The 21,212-nt window shown below is 32.8% G+C and overlaps 1 protein-coding gene across 1 annotated transcript; it reads left to right on the top strand.

Annotated features, from left to right (window-relative positions):
- Positions 1 to 15,898: 15,898 nt before the first annotated feature.
- LOC120355057 lies at positions 15,899 to 18,781 on the top strand. Its single transcript, XM_039443349.1, has 2 exons — positions 15,899 to 17,089; positions 18,371 to 18,781. The coding sequence occupies exons 1-2, from the start codon at positions 16,724 to 16,726 to the stop codon at positions 18,758 to 18,760; spliced, it is 756 nt and encodes a 251-aa protein (XP_039299283.1). The 5' UTR covers positions 15,899 to 16,723; the 3' UTR covers positions 18,761 to 18,781.
- The last annotated feature ends 2,431 nt before the right edge of the window (positions 18,782 to 21,212 follow it).

Below are 21,212 nucleotides of genomic sequence, written 5' to 3'. Positions count from 1 at the left end.
CTCCACCTTAAGCTCGGTTTGCAATTAATGAAAGTACATCACGTTATTAGCTTTTCCCAATCACCCTGGCTGAAAAGCTACATCGACTTCAATATCTGCAATAGACAGACCACGAAAAATGAATTTGAAGTATCTTCCTTTAAGGCATGTTGTAATCTTATTTTTGGCAGGACTATTCAATCAGTCCAGAAACATATCAATGTTGAAATTATCACAGATGAAAAACGATTGGATAAGTACATTTCAAATCCATATGCAAATGCTGGCCAATAATTAGTCTGAACGTGATTGCGGTTTTCTCTCGTAAGTTGGAACTGAAAATGGACAAGCCTATCTATTCCGGGTTTTCCATACTGGGGTTGAGTAAATTCCATATGTACGATTTTTTCTATTATAAATTGCAAAAAATTATTCTGTGGGATCGCGTAGAACTCTGTATGACCGATACCGATAGTTTTCTTTTAAATGTAAAAGTAGAGGATGTGTATCAGTGGATTAAAGAAAATTTGAACCTTTTCGACACTAGTAACTACCCCCCTTACCACCCCTGCTTTTCCATGGAGAGAAATGGAGTTGTAGGAAAGTTCAAGGACAAGACAGCCTCAAAGCCTATCGGTCAATTTATATGCTTTGATCTAAACATTACTCCTATTTAGTATGCAATGAGAATGAAGAACCTATAAATAAATGTGTAGCAAAGGGTGTACAGAGTGGAGTGAAATGTAGAAAACTCAATTTTAATTTATACAAGAAATTGCTGATTGAACGTTGTGAACACATTGAAAAATTCAATATGATGAGATCCTATAATCACACCATGTATCAGATTGAATGTGCAAAAATCTGCTTGAGTCCTTATGATGACAAGAGATACATTGCATAGAATGGCATGGACACTTTGCCTTTTAGACATCATAGAGTGCCGACATTGCTCTGACTGATTGATCAGTATGTCCCGTGACAATCATCCAACACCAATAATTTTGATTTCCCATTGTAAATATGAATATTCTTAGATCTAAGATAACGATAGAACTTCATAGTGTGCCATGTGTCAACTATCCTGATCGCAAATATGAGTTGAAAAGTGGAAAAGACTTGCTTCAAGCTGATCTCATTGAGATGAGCAGTTTATCACGTTTTAATAAAGATTATAGTTATATCTCAGTTGTTATTAATTGTTTTTCAAAATTCGCATATTGTGTACCATTAAAAGACAAGTCAAGTCAATCTGTATTTGTTGCACTCGAACCAATTATTTCTGAAAATAAGCGAGTTAAGTTGTTCCAATCAGATCATGGAACAGAATTCTTTAATTCAAAAATTAAAGTGTTACAAGATGGATACAGTATTAAACATGACAATGTTTCAAGTGATAAGAAAGCTTTCATAGTTGAAAGGTTGAATAGAACAATGAAAGCAGAAATTTATAGATATTTAACTGAACGTGGAACCAAAAAATGGATAAGCAATCTAGACAGTTCGGTTCGAAATTATAATGCAACAATGCACACTTCAATTAGAATGAAACCTGAAGATGTCCGCAAGAAAGATTGTAATCATGTTTTAATGTCTTTGAATTCTGCATTCAATGGACAATATAAATTGAAAAATTCAAAACCAAAATTTAAGCTAGGAGATATCATACGAATCTCAAAGGAAAGGGTTTTTTCGATAAATCTTATTGGTAATCCCGTCCTGTCCCCAAACCTATGGATTGGAGTACAGTTAAGATTTAATTCACGAAAACAGCGACAACCCCAAAAGTAAGTCTTTAATTTGCACTAACCTTTGCCATGCTACCAATTTCTCCTAAATCGGTTGGATAGCAAATTTTCACCTATTAACCTAAGGAAGGTTATCGGCTCCAACGTAATAGATTCTTGGTAAACTATGAATGGATCTATCGCCTATGAATGAGGAATCCAGTTTTCAGAGCAAATGAACTTATAATCTTCAGAAGAATTTTGGCAATATACTACACAAATACACAAAGAACAATATCTTACACGTTTAAGCATCAAAAGTCACTACAAGCTAAATACTTATCCAGTTTATATAGTTGAAAAAAAATGGCTATAGGCTTGTATACACAAGAAACAAATTATACACAAAATAGAACACTATAAACTGTTCAAAACTCAATTTAAAACATTAATAATCCACTTAAACAGGAAAATATTCAGAGAGCACAAAATTACTACACATGCAGCCAGCCTTATTTTTAGAGAGAAACAGGAAGCCTAGCTACAAGCAACAGAGCAAAGCTTTGTAGACACCTCAAACCAGTGTCGATGTTACGGACACATCACCAAAAAAAAATATAAATTACAAGTTTAGAATTCACATTTCATATTTGTTCTCAATATAACTTTATTTTGAAACTGTTATTTTAAATTTTATGTATCATCTCTATTTAAATAAACCATTTATCTGTTAACTCTGTCAACCCAGCCTCGGTGACACCATGGAATATGCAACACAATCATTTACGATAAATTCTCAGTCAAAAAGTTGTCCGTATATTGATGACTCTGATATTTACTATAAAGTTTTATAGATCTCAAATTGAAGATTCGATTCCAATCGAGAAAAAATGTAATATTACAAATACCCCCCTCTTGAAATAAAAAATTTTACTGTTTGAAAATTTAAAGAAAAAATTACATTGACCCAAATGGAAAATTTTGAATTGTAAATTCGAGAACAGTAACAATTTTTTTTTAAAAACATTATATGTTGTCCTATAATATTGAAAATTATTATAAAAATTCATCAATAGCATTTGTTATATGTTTCCAAACAATATTCCAAGGTATAGAATATCAAAATCACTTTTGATTTAGCTTTATAATTTAAAGGAAAATATCTCAACAGAAAGTTTAATATATAAAGAATAGTTTTTTGAAATTGCACATAAATTTAATAGATAGAAAAATTCAATTTTTATTGCATAAAAAAATTAGTATGTTGAATAAAAAAATTATTATTATTTTTTTTTATTTTTTTTTTAAATGAATTGATGAATTGTTACATTTGATTTTCACGTAAAATTTCAATAAATCAAAAAATGTTCATTTCTTTCACTATTGATGCGGTTGATTTTATTGATGCAATCGATTGATCTTATCGATCCTTAACAGTCCGTTAAGGCACTCAGTATGATTTTCAGTTAAGTGTGACTCCAGTGTGATGACGTTAGTGTTGGGCTGATCCGAATACTCATAGTGTTGGGCTGATCTGGATGCACGTAGTGTTGAGCTGATACTTGCAGTCGACTGATGCATATCAAACTCAATACAGGTGACATCTCAGTTAGCATTGCTCCATGCTTGTAGTAGACGGCTGCATACAAAACTCGGTACAGGTGACATCTCAATTAGCATTGCCTCATGCTTGTAGTAGACGGCTGCATACCAAACTCGATACAGAGTCACGTAAATTTTGTATCATATTTGTAATTATACAATGTACATTTCAGGCTTGAAATGACAATGTAATTCGTTTTTTGGAAAAGAGATAGACGCTGCATACAGGATTAATTTAGGTGAGGATTAATTTAGGTAAGGTTTGGTTTTTTGATATTTTCAGTGTTCAAGGTTTAGAGTTCTGCATACAGGAATAATTTAGGAGAGGATTTTTGAATCAATTCTTTCATGATACTGTGACTGTTATTCTGAATTCAAAGTTGCGAACGTGAACATGGATGGCAATTACCTCCAGGTAATGTAGTAGTGTTGAAGTTTGAGATACAAGGTCAGCAATAAGCATTGGCATTGTCATTGGCATATGCTTTGGTGTCGGCATTGGCATCGGCGTTGATATTGGCATTGGCATCAGCATTGGCGTAGATATTGACATCAGTGTAGATATTGGCGTAGTTATTTGCGTTGACATTGTTGTAGGCATCAGCGTAGATATTGGTGTAGTTATTGGTGTAGTTATTGGTGTAGATATTGACATCAGAGCAGATATTGGCGTAGTCATTGGTGTAGATATAAGTGTAGATATTGGCGTTGATATTGGTGTTGACATTGTTGTAGGCATCAGCGTAGATATTGGTGTAGACATCAGCATAGATATTGGCGTAGTTATTGGTGTAGGTAGTGGCGTAGTTATTGGTGTTCAATTGATGAGTCACACTAGTTCGAAAATCACCCAAATGTTCTTAGCACTCTTCATGGCGTTCACTTGTTGTCGATTTCGAGATTCACGTGATAATTATTTCAATGTTAATGTCTGTGCTGTACCTGTTATCTTAAAATGCTTATAAACTGAAAAGAAAATTTTGATTAGGCTATCAATACAATCTAATACACATGAAAATTATTTCTAAGTATATGATCAATATAAAATGAAATTTGTTAACATCTTATAATACAGTCAGCAATACATATATTGTGAAATATGGAGATATCAATTACAAATTTTCACTAGAAAAAAATAATTTCATTTCCATTTATTCATTGTTCAAATATTTTATAAAAAGCAAATTATTCAATATTATTAATCATCGTTTGTTGGATACTATAGTTTATTTCGACTTTTCAATGTTCCAAACACAAACTACATTTCATGACAAAACTTTACTATCAATCGTTAAACAAGAAATAATTCAAAACATCAATAATATTTCGCTTCAAAGGCAATCAATATTCATAAGTAATCTGCATCTATGGCAATCAACATTATTAATCGTTATTTTGCATCTATGGCAATCAACATAAGTAATCAACACAAAAAAATATTATCTCATTACTGCCTCTCTAAGTCATAACCTCTGTTATTCCTTCTTTAGGCAATAATGGGTTTCCATCTCAAAAAACAATCACATACCAGCAAAATTCTAATAAACAAACCCCATTAGAATTTCTACATACACTCCAGCATCCATTTCAAACGATAATCAATCATATCAAAATTTATAGAACAAACAGTTTTAAAATTTAGAAAAAGACATCAATTACAAAAACTTTAGAGAAATTTTTACCTTTAACTCATTTCAATATTAATAATATAACAAGACGTTTTTATTTAATGAAAACATTATTATTAAAGTTAACTCTCATTAATACATCTCATATTATATGGCTACACAATTCATTAATACTTTCAAATTCCAAAGTTTATTTATTATAACAAAAGAATTTATACATAAGAATAGATTTCAGCATGTTCTAAATTGGACCATTTATTTTTTTAAATAATTTCATTCTTTGAAGACTGTATAATAAATACAAACATTTCAAGATTACAATACAAAGATGATCAAGATGGATAATGGGTAAATAAGTTCCCTAGAAAATACAAACAAGAGAAAAAGAAAATTGGGTAAATAAATTTCCTAAATAATACAAAGAAGAGAAAGATTAATTAGAGCCTATCCTACATGTCAGTACTGAACTTTCATAAGGAAGTATATTTAATAAAATATACTACTATGGAATTTTGTAAATTCCAAGTATGACTCTAATTTGTTATAATTGTGAGTCACTCCCACAAAAACAACCGGTGAAGGAAAAAATATGTTGACTATTGTGACTGGGTGGAGAGTTTCTAGATGTCTGTAAGGCAATGTGATAGCAGACTCTAATATCGGACCACAAAAACAAAAGTATGCGAAAGTTTTTACAAACATTTGATGCTGCAGTCTTAGAGTTTTTATATCGCAAACAAGTAGGTCAGATAATCGAGTCCAGCCATATGTGGTTCACACCTACACCTCTAAAAGAATCACACCAACTTGTCTACCAAAAATCCAAAGTATTGGACAGCAAAAAAAAATAAAATGCAAAATGGGTTGAAAGCCCAGAAGAAAACTATAACCTAATTACATATGGCTTATGGCACAATATGCAATGAAAGATGAAAACATGGGACATAATTTGCTCTGAAAAACCCAATTACCTAATATGATACCTAAAAAAAAATAGACATAATTGAAATATGTAATACATGATGAAAAAATATACCGCAAGCAAACAATTATTTACACTACAATGGATAGATTTTAGAAAAGTTGAGTTTTATCAACAATTTAAAGATTAGGAAAATAAACTACTATTTTAACTTCCAAAATTATTTCAAAAAAATACAAATTAAAATGACTATGGACAAGATTGGTTAAGATATGCATCATAGAAGAATTTTACTGATCATTACCCAAAGACAGGATAGAATCGAAATTTGAAAAGATTAAGGGCCAAGAAAAATAGGCTACAGGATAGAAAAAAGACACAATTATGAGTAGATGATATTTACGGTAACCACCGCTTTTTTTATGACTTTTCCCCCCCCTCCCCCCTCCCACCGCACCCATCCTACCTCCCCCGCTCCTGCCGCACCTCTCCCGCCCACCAATTTTATTTATTTCCTTTATAATCTTTTAAATAACAAAATTGATTCTCCGTATCTGCTTTCCAAAATTAATATTTATATAAATACCATTGCTCGCCGTTCGACCTTTTCTTTTCATATCTCACGCTCCAGAACGGTGAGTCATTATAACTCTCCTCTGAATAGAGCACAGAGAATTTTCAATAGTTGTTCTCAGCACTTGGATATCTTTTGGTTCTCCCCGTACAAATTCCGTAGGATGGCGTGCGATCTAGTCGATAATATTATGTGATTTGTCATTTCGTGATTTGCATTTCTTTCTTTCATTAATTTTATGTGGTAGTGATTCACAGACATTCTATTTTTCTTTTCATTGTAGGCTAAACTTGAATCAACAGACTTTATTAAGTTTTAAAGTTCAGGGTTTAATTAATTACCTTTGCAATTTCCTCATTATAAATATTGATTTATTTGTTGTGATTTATTGATAATTATTGATCAATTGAATAATTATTTTCAGGCCTATTGATTAATTTATTGTAGTTTATTGATAATTGATTAATTGAATACAGTAATTGTTGATTTCAAGTTTTCTAAAATTGTTAAAATCTTATATTTAATTTCATTCTCATTCATTTGACATACTTTTATTAGTATTTTTGATTCATTCAATTTCCATTTCTTATTATTTCACTTACATTACATTTCTTGTTTTTTAACATTTCTTCATACTTAATTCTTAAAATACATTTTTTGATTGTATAGTGTATGATTGTAATGTGTGAAGGAGGCAAAATGGGTTTTTACCTGTTGCCTCCATGAATAAAATTATTTATTTATTTATTTTTATTTATTTATTTATTATCTATAGTTATTATATTACAAATTGCTTTTTCATATCATATACAGTTCAATAGTTATTTTCTTAGTCTATATTATGTAAATTCATCTATAACTTTGCTGTATTGTAAGCTATTGTATATAAGTGTATAAGCCAGTATATATTGTAATCTACATAAATAAAGTACTTAATCAATCAATCAATCAATCTCTGGAAGAAGAGGAAGAAGAAGGAGAAGAAGAAGAGGAAGAAGAAGGAGAAGAAGAAGGAGAAGAAGAAGGAGAAGAAGAAGGAGAAGAAGGAGAAGAAGAAGGAGAAGAAGAAGGAGAGGAAGATGATACTCTCTCTCTCTCTTGTCATGCTCTAGTTAATATAGTCATGGCTAATTACATTCAGTCATGCTCAATTACATTTAGTCATGCTCTATTTGATGAATAATAGTAGAGAGAGAAAGATATGTGTGAGAGAGAGAGGCAATCTACTGACAGATTCAAGTGAAACGAACTTCTGTCAAATTTAACTGAAACATGTTCTTGACAATGGGTTGTACACACAACAAACACTGCCAGATTTAAGTGAAACGAACTTCTTGTGAAATGAATATCTTACTCTCAGATTTAACTGAAACATGTTCTTGACAACGGGTTGTACACACAATGAACACTGCCAGATTTAAGTGAAACGAACTTCTTACTGTCATAAATTCTAGATGTACTTGACAACTAGGATGAGATTTTATCATTCTTTCAAGAATACATGTCCAGCAGTAACATTCAAATCCCATCTTTTCAAAACTCTTTATGTGAATATTCAGTTAATATTCAGTTACAGTTGTGAATGTTGTGAATATTACAGTTGAATATTCTTTGGAAGAATAATAGTGAATTCAAAGTTCTTTTCTGAATCTATATTGATATAAATCATTTTCACCAAATCTTGCATTCTTAACATATTATCAAACTGAAAAACATTGTCATTTCTTGTTGTAGTTTTCACTCATCTCACAACACTATGTAGCAACGTTTATAGATAAGCTTACCGTGAGACAACCTTGGGCATTATCATTACGCACCAATTCTGCTCTTGGCTGATGATTAACATGTTTCAAAATTTCACTTCAGAGAGCTTACAAGGACGAATGCTGTTGCGGTCTAATTCAATACTTGACCATTGTCACGTTTTGCAATTTTAGTTCACATAGCTTACAAGGACGAATGCGGTTCCGGTCTAATTCAATACTTGAGTATTGTCACGTTTTTGCAATTTTGCTTTGCAGAGTTCACAAGGACGAATGCATCTCTGCTCTAATTCATCTCAAATTCGAGCATTAACACGTTTCGTACATAATCTTGTTTCAGCTTGGAAAAAATGCATGTGAACGTTGAAATAGAATGTAGCTAGCTATTTCTCCCAAGCAATTTGCATAGTGAAAATCGGTTAAAGATTGATATGATCCTAACTTTAGGGTTTTAGAACATCGCTGTAGATTGAGAGACCCATCTTATCGGTGATTGAATCACCTACTTGATCTTCTGTCAAATTATGAGCTTTCGCCTCAATCCAATTCATATGGAAACTAACCTTAGCATAATTCCGTACTATTTGGTATGCTATTCGATGTATAAATGAAGTGAGATAATCGGTGAATGCAGCTGAACATTGTAATCTTGTCACTTCATCATTCTCTGTATTTTTAATTGAAGTTGCTATTTCCTCACGAATTGATTTGAGTGTAGCTTGTAATTCATCTTTCTTGATAAATGCTTGCATTTCACTACTCAGATCATTTTTCAATACATAAGTTTCGCTAAACATAGTTAGCAATGTATTCAAATCGTTTTTTGAAACAAATTGTTCAATCCCCTCCATAAGATTTGTCTTTATCGTATTAGTCATTGCAGATAATCGATCTTCAAACTCTTGTTTTGTTATAACAATGTTATTCAAAGCCTGCACAGTTTTATCCAAATATTCCTTATCAACCGATAATGAATGAGTTTCATTTACTCTAGTAGGAAGTTCTGTGCTGAGTTGTTTCAATCTGGTATTTAGATAATTTCTATCTAATACTTGCAAATCTTTAATCTTGTCTGAGATAACTTTCAATTTCTCATCCAAATAATTCTTGTCAACTTTATTATCGTTTATCGTATTCAAGTGCAATCTGAATATCTCTGTTGTGTTTTGAGATCATGAAGAGAATTCTCCAAATTGATAGATTTCTCTTTAAGTCCCCTATCGATATTGTCAGATAACTGTTGTAATGTACTGAAGATGTGTTCCTTTTCGATCTTGTTCAATCCAATATTCTTAACTATATTAGATAATTGTGAATCTAAATATGAATGCAGAGATTCACTAACACCCTGTTGATTAATTGCCTGTATTATTCTCTCACTAAAACTGGTAAGATCTGGTTCATTCCATACAATGTCTTTCTTCGCAGCGACTCTCTCGCTTTTACCTCCGAATCTGTGCACGCTCATTCTGCAACTAAACAATAATTTTACCTTCACGCAATTCCTCTATAATTGATGCAATCTGAACATCATGAGCTGAGTGCCCAGCAAGTTTTGATGATTTTAATAAATGAAGTCTCTGAACCAATTTGTCATAGTTGTCATAATATTGGTAAATTCTATTGCTAGAAGTATTTTTTGCAAATTTCAATAACCCAGAACCTCTCTTACTTGTTTTTCTAACAGGAAACAGCATTTGAATTAAGCGAGACTTTACACCACTGTTACGTTTCACATATCCTCGTCTATCCAAATGAACTTTTGTTATTGATAAAATCTTCTTGTATTTATTTAGATCTTTTTCATCAAAGAGATATGAATTTGGTCTTTGCGCAAATAAAAGTTCTAATAGTCCATGTGTAATTTGGAATTTTTCGTTATCAATATAAAAGAAGTAGTTATCAAAGCTAACAACCATCTCACCCATAAAATATAATTTTCGGTCAGAATCATAGGAAATTCCATAAGGAATCGAGTTATCCAATTTTTCACTATGAAATGTATACGAATATTGTGCAAGCACTTGATTCTTTATCTTCTTTATTTTACCGCTTGTATCAATCTCAAGCCTAGTTGAATTAAATATACTTGATTCGTTCATGCTTAGATCTTTTTCAGCTGCTGATGGTGATGCAACTTCTATTGTTTCATCATCATCATGTTTTTCTCCCAATTCCATACTTTCGTCTTCTTCTTCTTCTTGTTCCTCCTTTTTTGGTATGAAACTCTGATCAGAGTGGTGAGAAGATTTAGTTTTCCCCATTTCAACTAAAGGCGTGATAATTGGTTTAAAAAGTTTTTCTCTGTAATTGTCAGATTGCTTTTCAAAATGTACAATGCTTCTATGTTTATCTCTCATAACTTTCCTCAATTTCTTAATCTTATTGATTAGAGCAACACTAGCGTTTTGTCTTCTACGAGACATCCTCATTCTTTCACTGCTACTCACTCTCTACTGAATGTCAATAAAGTTATCCAGACCCTGTCTATATTTTCCACTATTAGCTGTACATTCGGTCATAATAGTAAGAGAACTATGCTTCTTAGAATTCCACACATTTGAACACAATTTACTGAAATCTCTGAAGCAAATATCTTCACCCACATAGTCTGTATGTATTAATTTGAGTGATAATTGATCAATTTTGAATATAACAATCATATTTGCATTAGCTCTGGTGAAATGTTTTTGTGTTGCACCATAACTTTGAATTAAATATGCTGTATCAATATTACGATGTCTACCCATAGTAAAATAATCTCTTATTTGAGGTGTGTGACTAAGTTGTAAATCGTCGAATATGACAAGAGAAAATTGTTGAATTTTATTCGGGTGGAGAATTCTCTCGGGAATATCATTGACATGAAATTCAATACCTTTCATTTTTGAAAAGACTTTCCTTAAAAACAAGTACTTATCTTGATATTGGCTTTTAGTATTTAAATAAATATGTTTAAATCTCAATCCATTTTTGGAAAAAATCAAGTTGAACAATAAATTCGTTTTACCGCATGCAGACGGGCCTACGATGAGAATTCTAGCGTTATGCGGTATCAATGTACCATTCTTACACCATACAGGCTTTTCCTCTCGTGCAATTAACTTATCGAAATTTACAATGTCAAGTTTGTTCATGTTGAGAAAGTGAGATATACAAACAGAACTGTTTCATGTGTCTGGTTCACTCGGTAATGAAGCGTTTCTAGGTGACTAGATGTACTCACCCATTCAACATCTAGTCACCTTGTGCCACATGCTACTAGCACTTCTCTATGACAAAAATGAGAAATGAAAGAGCGAACATTCAATTCAAGTTGTTTTTATTTAAAAAACACACACACAATGTAAAGAATATTACAATGATTATCATTGGTGTGGATAGATAATGTACATTATTTACATCATATGATCTTACTCTAATTATTTACAACAAATGTGGATAGATAATTATAATGTACATTATTTACATCATATATGATCTTACTCTAATTATTTACAACAAATGTGATTCAATAAAATTATACCATGTGATCTTACTCTAATTATTATTATTTACTCTAATAAGTTCTCTCGATTTATGAATGATGGTTGTGGAAATCCAATCCATTTCACAAGCATCTTATCCTTATCTCGTCTCAATATTTTTTCTATCAAAAAAACATTTCTTTCAGATTCATTCAAAAGCGTTTTTTTAATTTCTTCTTGATAAAACCTACCCTGTATTATCTCACCACTAAGATCTTCTAATGAGTAAGTGATAGGTCTTGTGGGATGTATGCTCACAATTCGGAAATATTCGGATGACCAATTCATAAGATATTTTTTATCAAATATCTGTTTCTTTTTAGAAATTCTCACAATATCACCTAGCTTATATTTTGGTTTCAACACTTTTAATTTGAATCGTCTATTAAATGCAGAGTTTGGTGATTCTAAAACACGTTTACGATGTTTTTTAGTTACATCTTTAGGTCGCATTCCAATGCTACTGTGTACTGTATTGTTATAATCATCTACAATATTTTGTAAGTTATTAACCCAGTTTTTACTCCCACGTTCAGTTAAAGATCGATATATTTTTGATTTTATTGTACGATTAAATCTCTCAGCAATACTAGCTTTCTTATCAGTGAAAACAGAATAATGCTTGATATTATACTTATCTAACAAATCTTTCACATGCTTATTAAAATACTCCTTCCCTCCATCTGTCTGGAAAAAACGCATATGTTTATTCTTACAAATAATGGGTTTGAGTGCATTATAAACACTTTGTGCAGTCTTATTCTTTAAAGGTATACAATGAGCGTACTTAGTAAAACAATTAATAACAACTAAAATATAACGATATCCTTTATTGAATTTAGATAAGCTACCAATCTCAATCAGATCTGATTGATATAAATCGTTCTCATTCTTCAACTCATATCTGTGTGTGGGGTAATTTACACGTGCAGCAGAGTGAAGCTCTGCTGCTAATTTTGCCCTAATATTAATCATTCTTCTTCTTTGTGTGGAGACACGCTTGAAACAGAATTCGATGTGTTGGTCACTAGCTCGTTACACACACACTGATCTGTGCCATCAGTTTGCTATTTTGTAGTGACCGAATGGTAATGTATCGATTCCATTCTCTGCAATGAAGCGCTTGTCATCGAACGGGCTTAAACAAACCTTTGCACATTCAATTTGATGCATGTTATGATTGAAGGATCTCAACATATTACATTTTTCTATATGTTGGCATCGTTCAATCAAACATTTCTTATACAAGTCAAAACTAAGTTTTCTATTTTTCACATGTGTCTTCACACCTTTTCCTACACATTTATTCACAGTTTCCTCCTGTTTAAAAAAAGAGACTTCAAATTTATTTTTCGCGGCTTGCCTATTACAGGTATTGAACTCAATGTAGTTCTTCAACCAAGGCGATTGGGAAAAGCTAATGACACGATGTACCTTTGTTAATTGCAATCCGAGTGGGATTGTATGTGTCAGGGATGTGTTTGTTATTGGCTTCGCAATAACGCTTGCCAATAAACGAAACACCACCGCACATTCCTGATTCAAACAATAGATGTATATCGGGATCAATAATCAATTGGAGTTCAACCCGGGTGAACTTTAACATACAATTCCAAGTGTAATGAGCAAGCGAAAGAAAATGAGTCACATCGAGGCCATATGACCTAAAAAGCGTTGACCTCATTTCTTCGAAAACCTCAACTAATAGCATGACGTCTAGGCACAGATAGAAATCATGAAACTCGCCAAGAGATTTCAACTTGAATGTTGAGAACACTCTTTGTGCATGCTCATATTCTTTGGGGGAGAGGGGTGTATCGTTAAGATCATTATAGAAACATTCTATCAGAGGGAGAGAAGTCTCAGCGAATTTTTCAGGGCGAGATATGTACGAATAGGGATATACTCCTTTTTTCAACAAGAGTTGCCTTTGTTCGAGATCGGGGTCATTAAATACTGAAAACAGACGTTTGAACTTCGATTCCATATCTGTACTATCTACCAAGTTGCGCACTAATAATTCTAAAGATTCATTCATAAATTTATATGAAACTAAAAACTTGATTTTTCCCACTGTCAATGTCAAAAATCTTTCTGATGTATTGACGATACAGGAAATTTCTTTTTTACATTTTTCGAGAGCTTTTAGAATGAAATGACTGTCAAATCCGCTAAAATTATGGAAGTAACAGCTAATCGTATCGTCAGTTCGAGTATTTAAATTACACGACACATGAGCAGGACACAAAAACTTTCCATTTTCATGTGCATGATGCCGTACCTTTGTGTCTGTTTCGGTAAAAACTTCATCGCAAAGACCGCACTTATCAGCGTTTTGAAATTCGCGTTGCTGACGATCACTTAAATGCTCCATCAGAATTTCGCATTTTATATCTGCACTCAATAAATCGCCCAGTTCGATTATTTCCTTGAGAAATTTCTCCATGATCTTTTTATTGATATTACTCGATCTATAGAGTACTGGACCGTACGCGATATCTCCATTCACATCAATTACAACGAAACAATACCTGCACGGAATATGACACGCCATTTTCTTGGTGTAACTTCTGGTAATAGGTACATCCTCAGATTCATTATCATCCATATTCACAACAAATGTTTCCAAATCCGCGTAGATTGTATACTTTTTCTTCAAAGTCGAGTTTTTTAAATTTGATTGTCTCACCTCGTTTTGGGTATGAAGTTCTCTGAGACTGGAACTTTGAACAAAGCTCTAGATGTCTCATCAAATTTGCTTTCACATCACAATTTTTAGATTTTTTGTTGTAAATCTGTGAAAACAGAAATTACAAACATCTACTTGTGCTTTAGCTTTCGAAAGGTGAGAAAGAAGACGCGACAATCTGTTTTTCCCATTTGCGGTGTTAATTAAACAAAAATCAGTTTTTCCTGCATCGCCTTTCAACATTAAAAGATTAATTTGGTATTTATGCGTAGGGAATATGCTTGTTCGATAGGGGAAAAACTTTTTGTTGTCATACGCGATAACATGAATTGCAATGTCTGTATTGAGAATTTCAAATTTCTTTATGTCACGATCGGTGGTTGGGAAATTAACTCCGCGAGTGTTCAACCTGTGAGCAAATTTGCTCGAATATTTCACCATTAAGCGAGTGTTTTTCGGCTTCTGGTGAAAATAGGCTAGAACACTCAACAGAAAACACTTTTTATCAGGAAGATTTTTGATATTGATAACACATGTCTTATTCTTGATGAACTGGGGTGTTTGAATATAACTGCTTGTGTATATTGGATTATATCTAATCACATTTACATCAAGCGAGTCGATCTTCTTCAACACCCACCCACTCCCAAATCGAACAAAGTTATCGAATGAACTTAAAATTTTTCTAACCGCTAACATAAATTGTTCATTCAATTCATCATAACTCCCCAAGACATTCATGCCTATGGCCGAGTAGCTATGAAGATTCACAATGGATGGAACAGCTTAGGATTCCTCTGATTCTAAAACTACCATCTTATACAATAATACATTTAATACTAAAAACCATTTAACATTTCCTTCGAAACGTGCAGCGTGTTCTCTTATTATCTTGAAAACACGAGCTTTCGAGTTTTGAAGCACATTTTCAATGTCAGGTGCTACGTTTTCGAAGGAAATGCGATGGCGAATTGCTCGCGAACTCTCGATTCCAACCCTGTGTTCTCTGCTATGCTCCATCTCTGCTACTAACCGGTTACTGAAAACAAACAAAGAATATATTACTATGGCACGGAATTAGATATAAAAACAAGTAAACATTAATCTAAAAATCAGTTGTGATTTAACAAGCTGCAAGTACAGTGCAAAAAATGCTATCACAGGATCAGATTTTCATGCACGAACAGTTGAGGTTATTAACATTTGATAATCGTTGGAAATTAGAATCAAGTCTGTTGTCACCTCAAAATATGGCTAAACAGGGTTTTAAATTTGTGAGAGCACCTGACGTTGTTCAATGTGTGTTTTGTTCAGTATATTTAGAAAATTGGTTGGCAACAGACGATCCTAGTAAGGAACATGAGTGATGTAGTCCAAATTGTGGATGGCGCAAAGAAGATAATATTTCATGTGAAGAGGAGAATTTCGATAATAATATTCTACGGCAATATGAAGAACGAGTTTTAACTTTCCATCATCCAGAACCATTCAAGCTCTCGGTATTTATTAATAGAGCAGACTATTTTGCAATAAATGGATACTTTTTGCATGAGAAATCATATCTGCAATGTGTATATTGCAAATATATTATTGAAAATCCTTATGAAAAAGTGATACATGTTCCATTTTGTATATATAAAAAGATGAGCTTTAATGGAAAAGAAACGACAAATGATGAAAAAGAAGATGCTGTGGGAAAACAAGCTGGATATTGTACAATATGCACTCTGTTGTAATCGAGATATTGGTGATTCCTAAGTGCATTGTAGTAGTATCAGGAAAGAAGTAACTTCTGAAAAATCATGATTAGAAAAATAAAGAATTGTATCATACTTACATGCAATGAATGATGTGCTGTACTGTCTCTCTCTCTGCTTACACTAGTTCTTCATACGTCTTTCCTCCTCGAAGAATGGAGTGATTATGCAGTCTTGAACTCTGTGAAATCAACGAACATAATGAAAATCACAATAATATTGAGAAGAAATTTAGCAAGTCAACATGTGATGTTAATTATGAAAATTAATGAGGAGATTACATTGCTCTCACATTCGAAATATTGTTATTCGAGATATGTGGAAGTGAGAATTCGAGTGCATTGTGGGAATTTGATATTTTTTCTCTGAATGCAGCTTGCTGTACGTGTAGAAATGCATTTGTATGTCAAGGATGTGACAAGCGGGAAAATGCACTATCTCTCACTCATCCTAAAAAAGAGAGAGAGGAACGAATGAGTATATAAGCGGCGGTCATTGGATTTGCCAGCTTCATTCGACCACTAGTCACGTTTCGCACATATCCTCGCTATCATCATGGAGTCCACACATGAGCAGTACATCCTTCCGGATACACCTCCTCAACAAGAGCCATCATTCCCATCTTACTGGGCAGTGCAAGCTGCGCGGAAGAAGAAGATTCCTTCTACCAGTGCTGCTCCCCCTGCTGCTGTCGCTGCTGCATCCGACCCCGAGGAGTCGCCCCTGAAGAGACGTGGAGTCTTCGTGGAGAGAGGGATGAGCAGCGATGAGTCCATTATACCAGACACACCACCATCTCATCTGGGATGGGCACCGAAGCGTGTGCCACTAACAACAATTACCACCAACAGGCAGCAGGGGAAGAGAAAGCTGCAATTTCTGGAGGAGGAAGAGGAGGAAACCAACTTCGTACCCTCAAAGGTTAGTTATTTCAAATATTATTAACATGTAATGTGAACAGATAATTTTAAATCTTTATATGTTGTCATCCAAAAGCTTGCTAGTATCTGATAAATTTCTTACTGAGAAAAACTAATTTCCAATGTTCACATTACATGTACTCACATTGGAGTTATTGATGAATCTGATTTGAAAGACAATTTCTTGATAACGAATATAGGAACTTAATTCAACTTTAGAGTTCAGTTAAGATGTATATTCGACTACATGAATATGATGATTACATTGATATATTCATTTGAATTGAGCATAAATTGTTTTATGAAATCAAGAAATATAATTATTTGAAGTGATTAGGTTGAATGCATGCTACTATCTAATAAGTGAGAAAAAAACTAATTTCCAATAGATGTCTTTGTATTACATGCATGCACAATGTGATATTAAATGATTAGAGTTCAGTTAAGATGTGTATAATGAATACTTTTTGAAATTGAACTGATCAAGCTTACTAGTAGTTCAGTCAAAAAATTGAATAAGATGAATATTTTGATTTCATTATTATGATGCTTACATATTATTTGCATTTTTTGCTATAATATTGAAGTGATGTGTTAAGAAAATTACTGATTTAGTTGATAGTTATATTGTGATATTAAATGATTAGAGTTCAGTTAAGATGTGTATATTATAATGATCACTTTTTGAAATTGAACTGATCAACCTTACTAGTTGATTAGAGTTCAGTCAAAAAATTGAATAAGATGAATATTTTGATTTCATTATTATGATGCTTACATATTATTTGCTATAATATTGAAGTGATGTGTTAAGAAAATTACTGATTTAGTTGATAGTTATATTGTGATATTAAATGATTAGAGTTCAGTTAAGATGTGTATATTATAATGAATACTTTTTGAAATTGAACTGATCAACCTTACTAGTTGATTAGAGTTCAGACAAAAATTGAATAAGATGAATATTTTGATTTCATTATTATGATGCTTACATATTATTTGCATTTTTTGCTATAATATTGAAGTGATGTGTTGAGAAAATTACTGATTCAGTTGATAGTTATTTGTTGCAATGAAAGAGTTTGCTTATTAATTTGATTCACTATTGGATTCTGCAAGAAATATTATTTCAATAACTGATATTACTCACTTTGTGTAGAGAATGTCTTGTCAATCTGATGATATCAAGTTGAGATTATGACAATAATCTGTTGATCACAAGTAGTTGATAATCTGAAACAAATTATAATAAAGTTACTAATCATAGATTTTCATTTAACAGAAACGTATGTCTGAGAACACCTCCATGGCTCTGCTACTAGAGGAGGCAGCCGTGCGGGATGATGATGATGATGATAATGATGAGGACCTCATCGCACTCATCAATAAGCCATCACCAAAACCGTGGATGCCTCTCCGCGAGCTGGTGGAGGATGTTCCACATACTATCATCTCCGTGCGGGAGGAAACGAACCATCATGGCAGACGAATTATTTTGAAAATTAATATCGCTTCTACGAAGAAAATCTCTGAGGTATACCTGCCTCAGAGATTTTCTTCAATAATTTCACCTTGTAAAGTTGTTAAATTTAATTCTAAGTGTAAAAATTTAGGAATAGTAGTGAAGCATATAACCGCTACATGGAGCGACATTAAGATTGTTAAAATGTAACAATCTTATTCTCATAGCATGTAGCGGTTATATGCTTCACAAGTAGTATATAATGTAAATATTGTAGTGTTGATAATAAATTGTAATATTGTTTTTAAAAAAATTGTTCTTAATTCTCACCTGTCAAAGAAGATGTAGAATAGTACACTGTTCACGCAAGAATAGATCCTCTTGTAACTGAACACTCAATGACTGTAGAATAGTTCATGCAAGAATAGTAATGCTCTTGTATAGTCATTGAGTGTTCAGTTACAAGAGAAGCTATTTTATAGTTGCTGCTGCGCGCGCATGCGCATGCACCACATGCCAGTCTTGACCTTGTTGCGAGATTCTCCTCCATCTGTTTGCGCTATACACTCACTATAGATATAGCAATCTATTTTTATCAGTATGCTTACAACACTTGAATGGAGAAGTTGTGCAATGAAGATAATCGTATGGAGAGTTTTATTTGTTCTTCTCTTTATAATATGTTGTGTGAATATGCTATTACTTTTCCATATTGCTTTGAAAAAATATGATTCAATGCAAAATGATAGTAAGAGAATATTGGAATCTATACAAAATGTACGAAATAAGATTAGGGATTTGGAAACACCTCAATTGATGCAGGAATCACTGCTAGTAAGAAATCATACATTATCTTATATCAAATCATGTGTCAATTCATCAGATGCTTCTCTCGATGTTAGTCTAAGACATTGGTATAGATTTATGATTGATGAACGTTCAATTCTTTGCAATTTCTACAAAACTTACAACATACTTAACAAGTGTGTTAATAAGACACATCATGATGATAGAAAATTGTATTCCCTATTGATTGAAACATACCAACTTTGTAGTAATATATAAAGCACATAGTGAGACAATTCCTTTGTCTCTCGATTGAGGTTAAGTGTTTGATTAATTAACCTCAGTCGATGTTCAACTATTGAGTTGAAAGGTAATGAAAAATGGTATGTAGAAGAAAGTTATCTTCTAGGAAACGAGGTAAAGGAATCTTGAGTTCGGCTAGCAAAATTGTCAAAGGTATAGCGGGTACTGCGGGGGACATTACATCAACTATTATAAATAAATTAATAAACGTATCCCCCATTGAATCCCATTTCCCCGGGTACCAGTGGTGTGGGCCTGGCACCAAGGTTAATGAAAGGTTAAAGAGGGGGGATCAAGGTATAAATTCATTAGATAGAGCCTGTAAGGTACATGATATAGCATACACTCAAAATAGTGATAATAAGTCGCGAGCGATTGCAGATAGAGCTCTTGCAAACACAGCATGGGAAATATTCAAGAATCCAAAATCATCTCTAAGTGAAAGAGCACTTAGTTATCTTGTAACAAACGTGATGAAAGCTAAAGCAGCATTTGGCGGTTGATTGAGAAAGAAGAAGAAGAAGAAGAGCACAAGTGTTGGGAAAACTCATAGCAGCTCGATAAGGAAAAAAGCTATTGCTCAGTTGAAACAGCATATTGCAGGTAGAGGTTACTGTTTGAAACCGTACCCTCCAATCTCGAGTGGTGGTTGTATTTTGATTGGGCCCAACCCCATATCCTCCTCCTCCTCACCATATGGTGTAAGTTCATTCCCAAAGGAAAAAAGAGTTAAAAAACGTAGAAAGACAAAGAAGGTGAAAAAATGAATATCGATGGTGAATTGTCCAATCACGATCTAATAAAATGGTGTAAATTATTACACCAAATGCAAATTCCCCTACGAGGTGTATACATGATAGATACATTACCTAAAAAAATTCTAAAGAATGAGAATTGTATTGTTAATTTAGACACTCAATCCGGACATGGTACACACTGGGTTGGTTATAAGAAACAAGGATCAAATGTTTACTATTTTGATCCAATTGGTAATTTACAACCACCTTATGAATTGAATAAATATTGGAAAAAAGAAACAGGTGTAAATATTTTTTACAATGTTGAGCACATGCAACCATTACATACAAATATATGTGGACACCTTATGCTCTTGTTTTTTGCGAACCAGTTGTAATCCAGTATTTGTACCGAAAACATATAAGATGGTTGTTATTACATTACGATCTAGATCAAGTGATCTCTATGAACATTTACAAGAAATTCTCGATTTGGATAAAAATAAAGAATGGGAAATTGGATTGATTAATTTCTGTACTTACAATAGCATTGCAAATGTTATAAAGGGTAAAAATTCTACCTTCAAATATGGTGATAAATTAATTGATCTTGATATGGGTGCATATGAAGTTGATGACATTATATTAGCTTTAAAGAGTAAATTGAATAGTGACGAAAAGAAACTTAATATAAGAGCTAACACGAATACTATGAAGCTCGAAATTTGTTCTGATAAGCCTATTGACTTTACATCATCTACTTCAATAGGAAAAATGCTTGGTTTTGATAATGTTATATTACAACCGAATAAATCGTATTATTCTCAGCATTTAGT

The sequence above is a fragment of the Nilaparvata lugens genome, chromosome X (assembly GCF_014356525.2).
Source record: "Nilaparvata lugens isolate BPH chromosome X, ASM1435652v1, whole genome shotgun sequence".
Classification (NCBI taxonomy): Eukaryota; Metazoa; Arthropoda; class Insecta; order Hemiptera; family Delphacidae; genus Nilaparvata; species Nilaparvata lugens.
This window is presented reverse-complemented; position numbering and strand designations above follow the sequence as displayed.

Excerpts from the sequence above, each read along its gene's own strand:
- LOC120355057 (XM_039443349.1), top strand. The coding sequence starts at position 16,724 with ATGGAGTCCACACATGAGCAGTACATCCTTCCGGATACACCTCCTCAA. Across the intron at positions 17,090-18,370 it reads CCAACTTCGTACCCTCAAAG|AAACGTATGTCTGAGAACAC; the intron begins GTTAGTTATTTC and ends TTCATTTAACAG.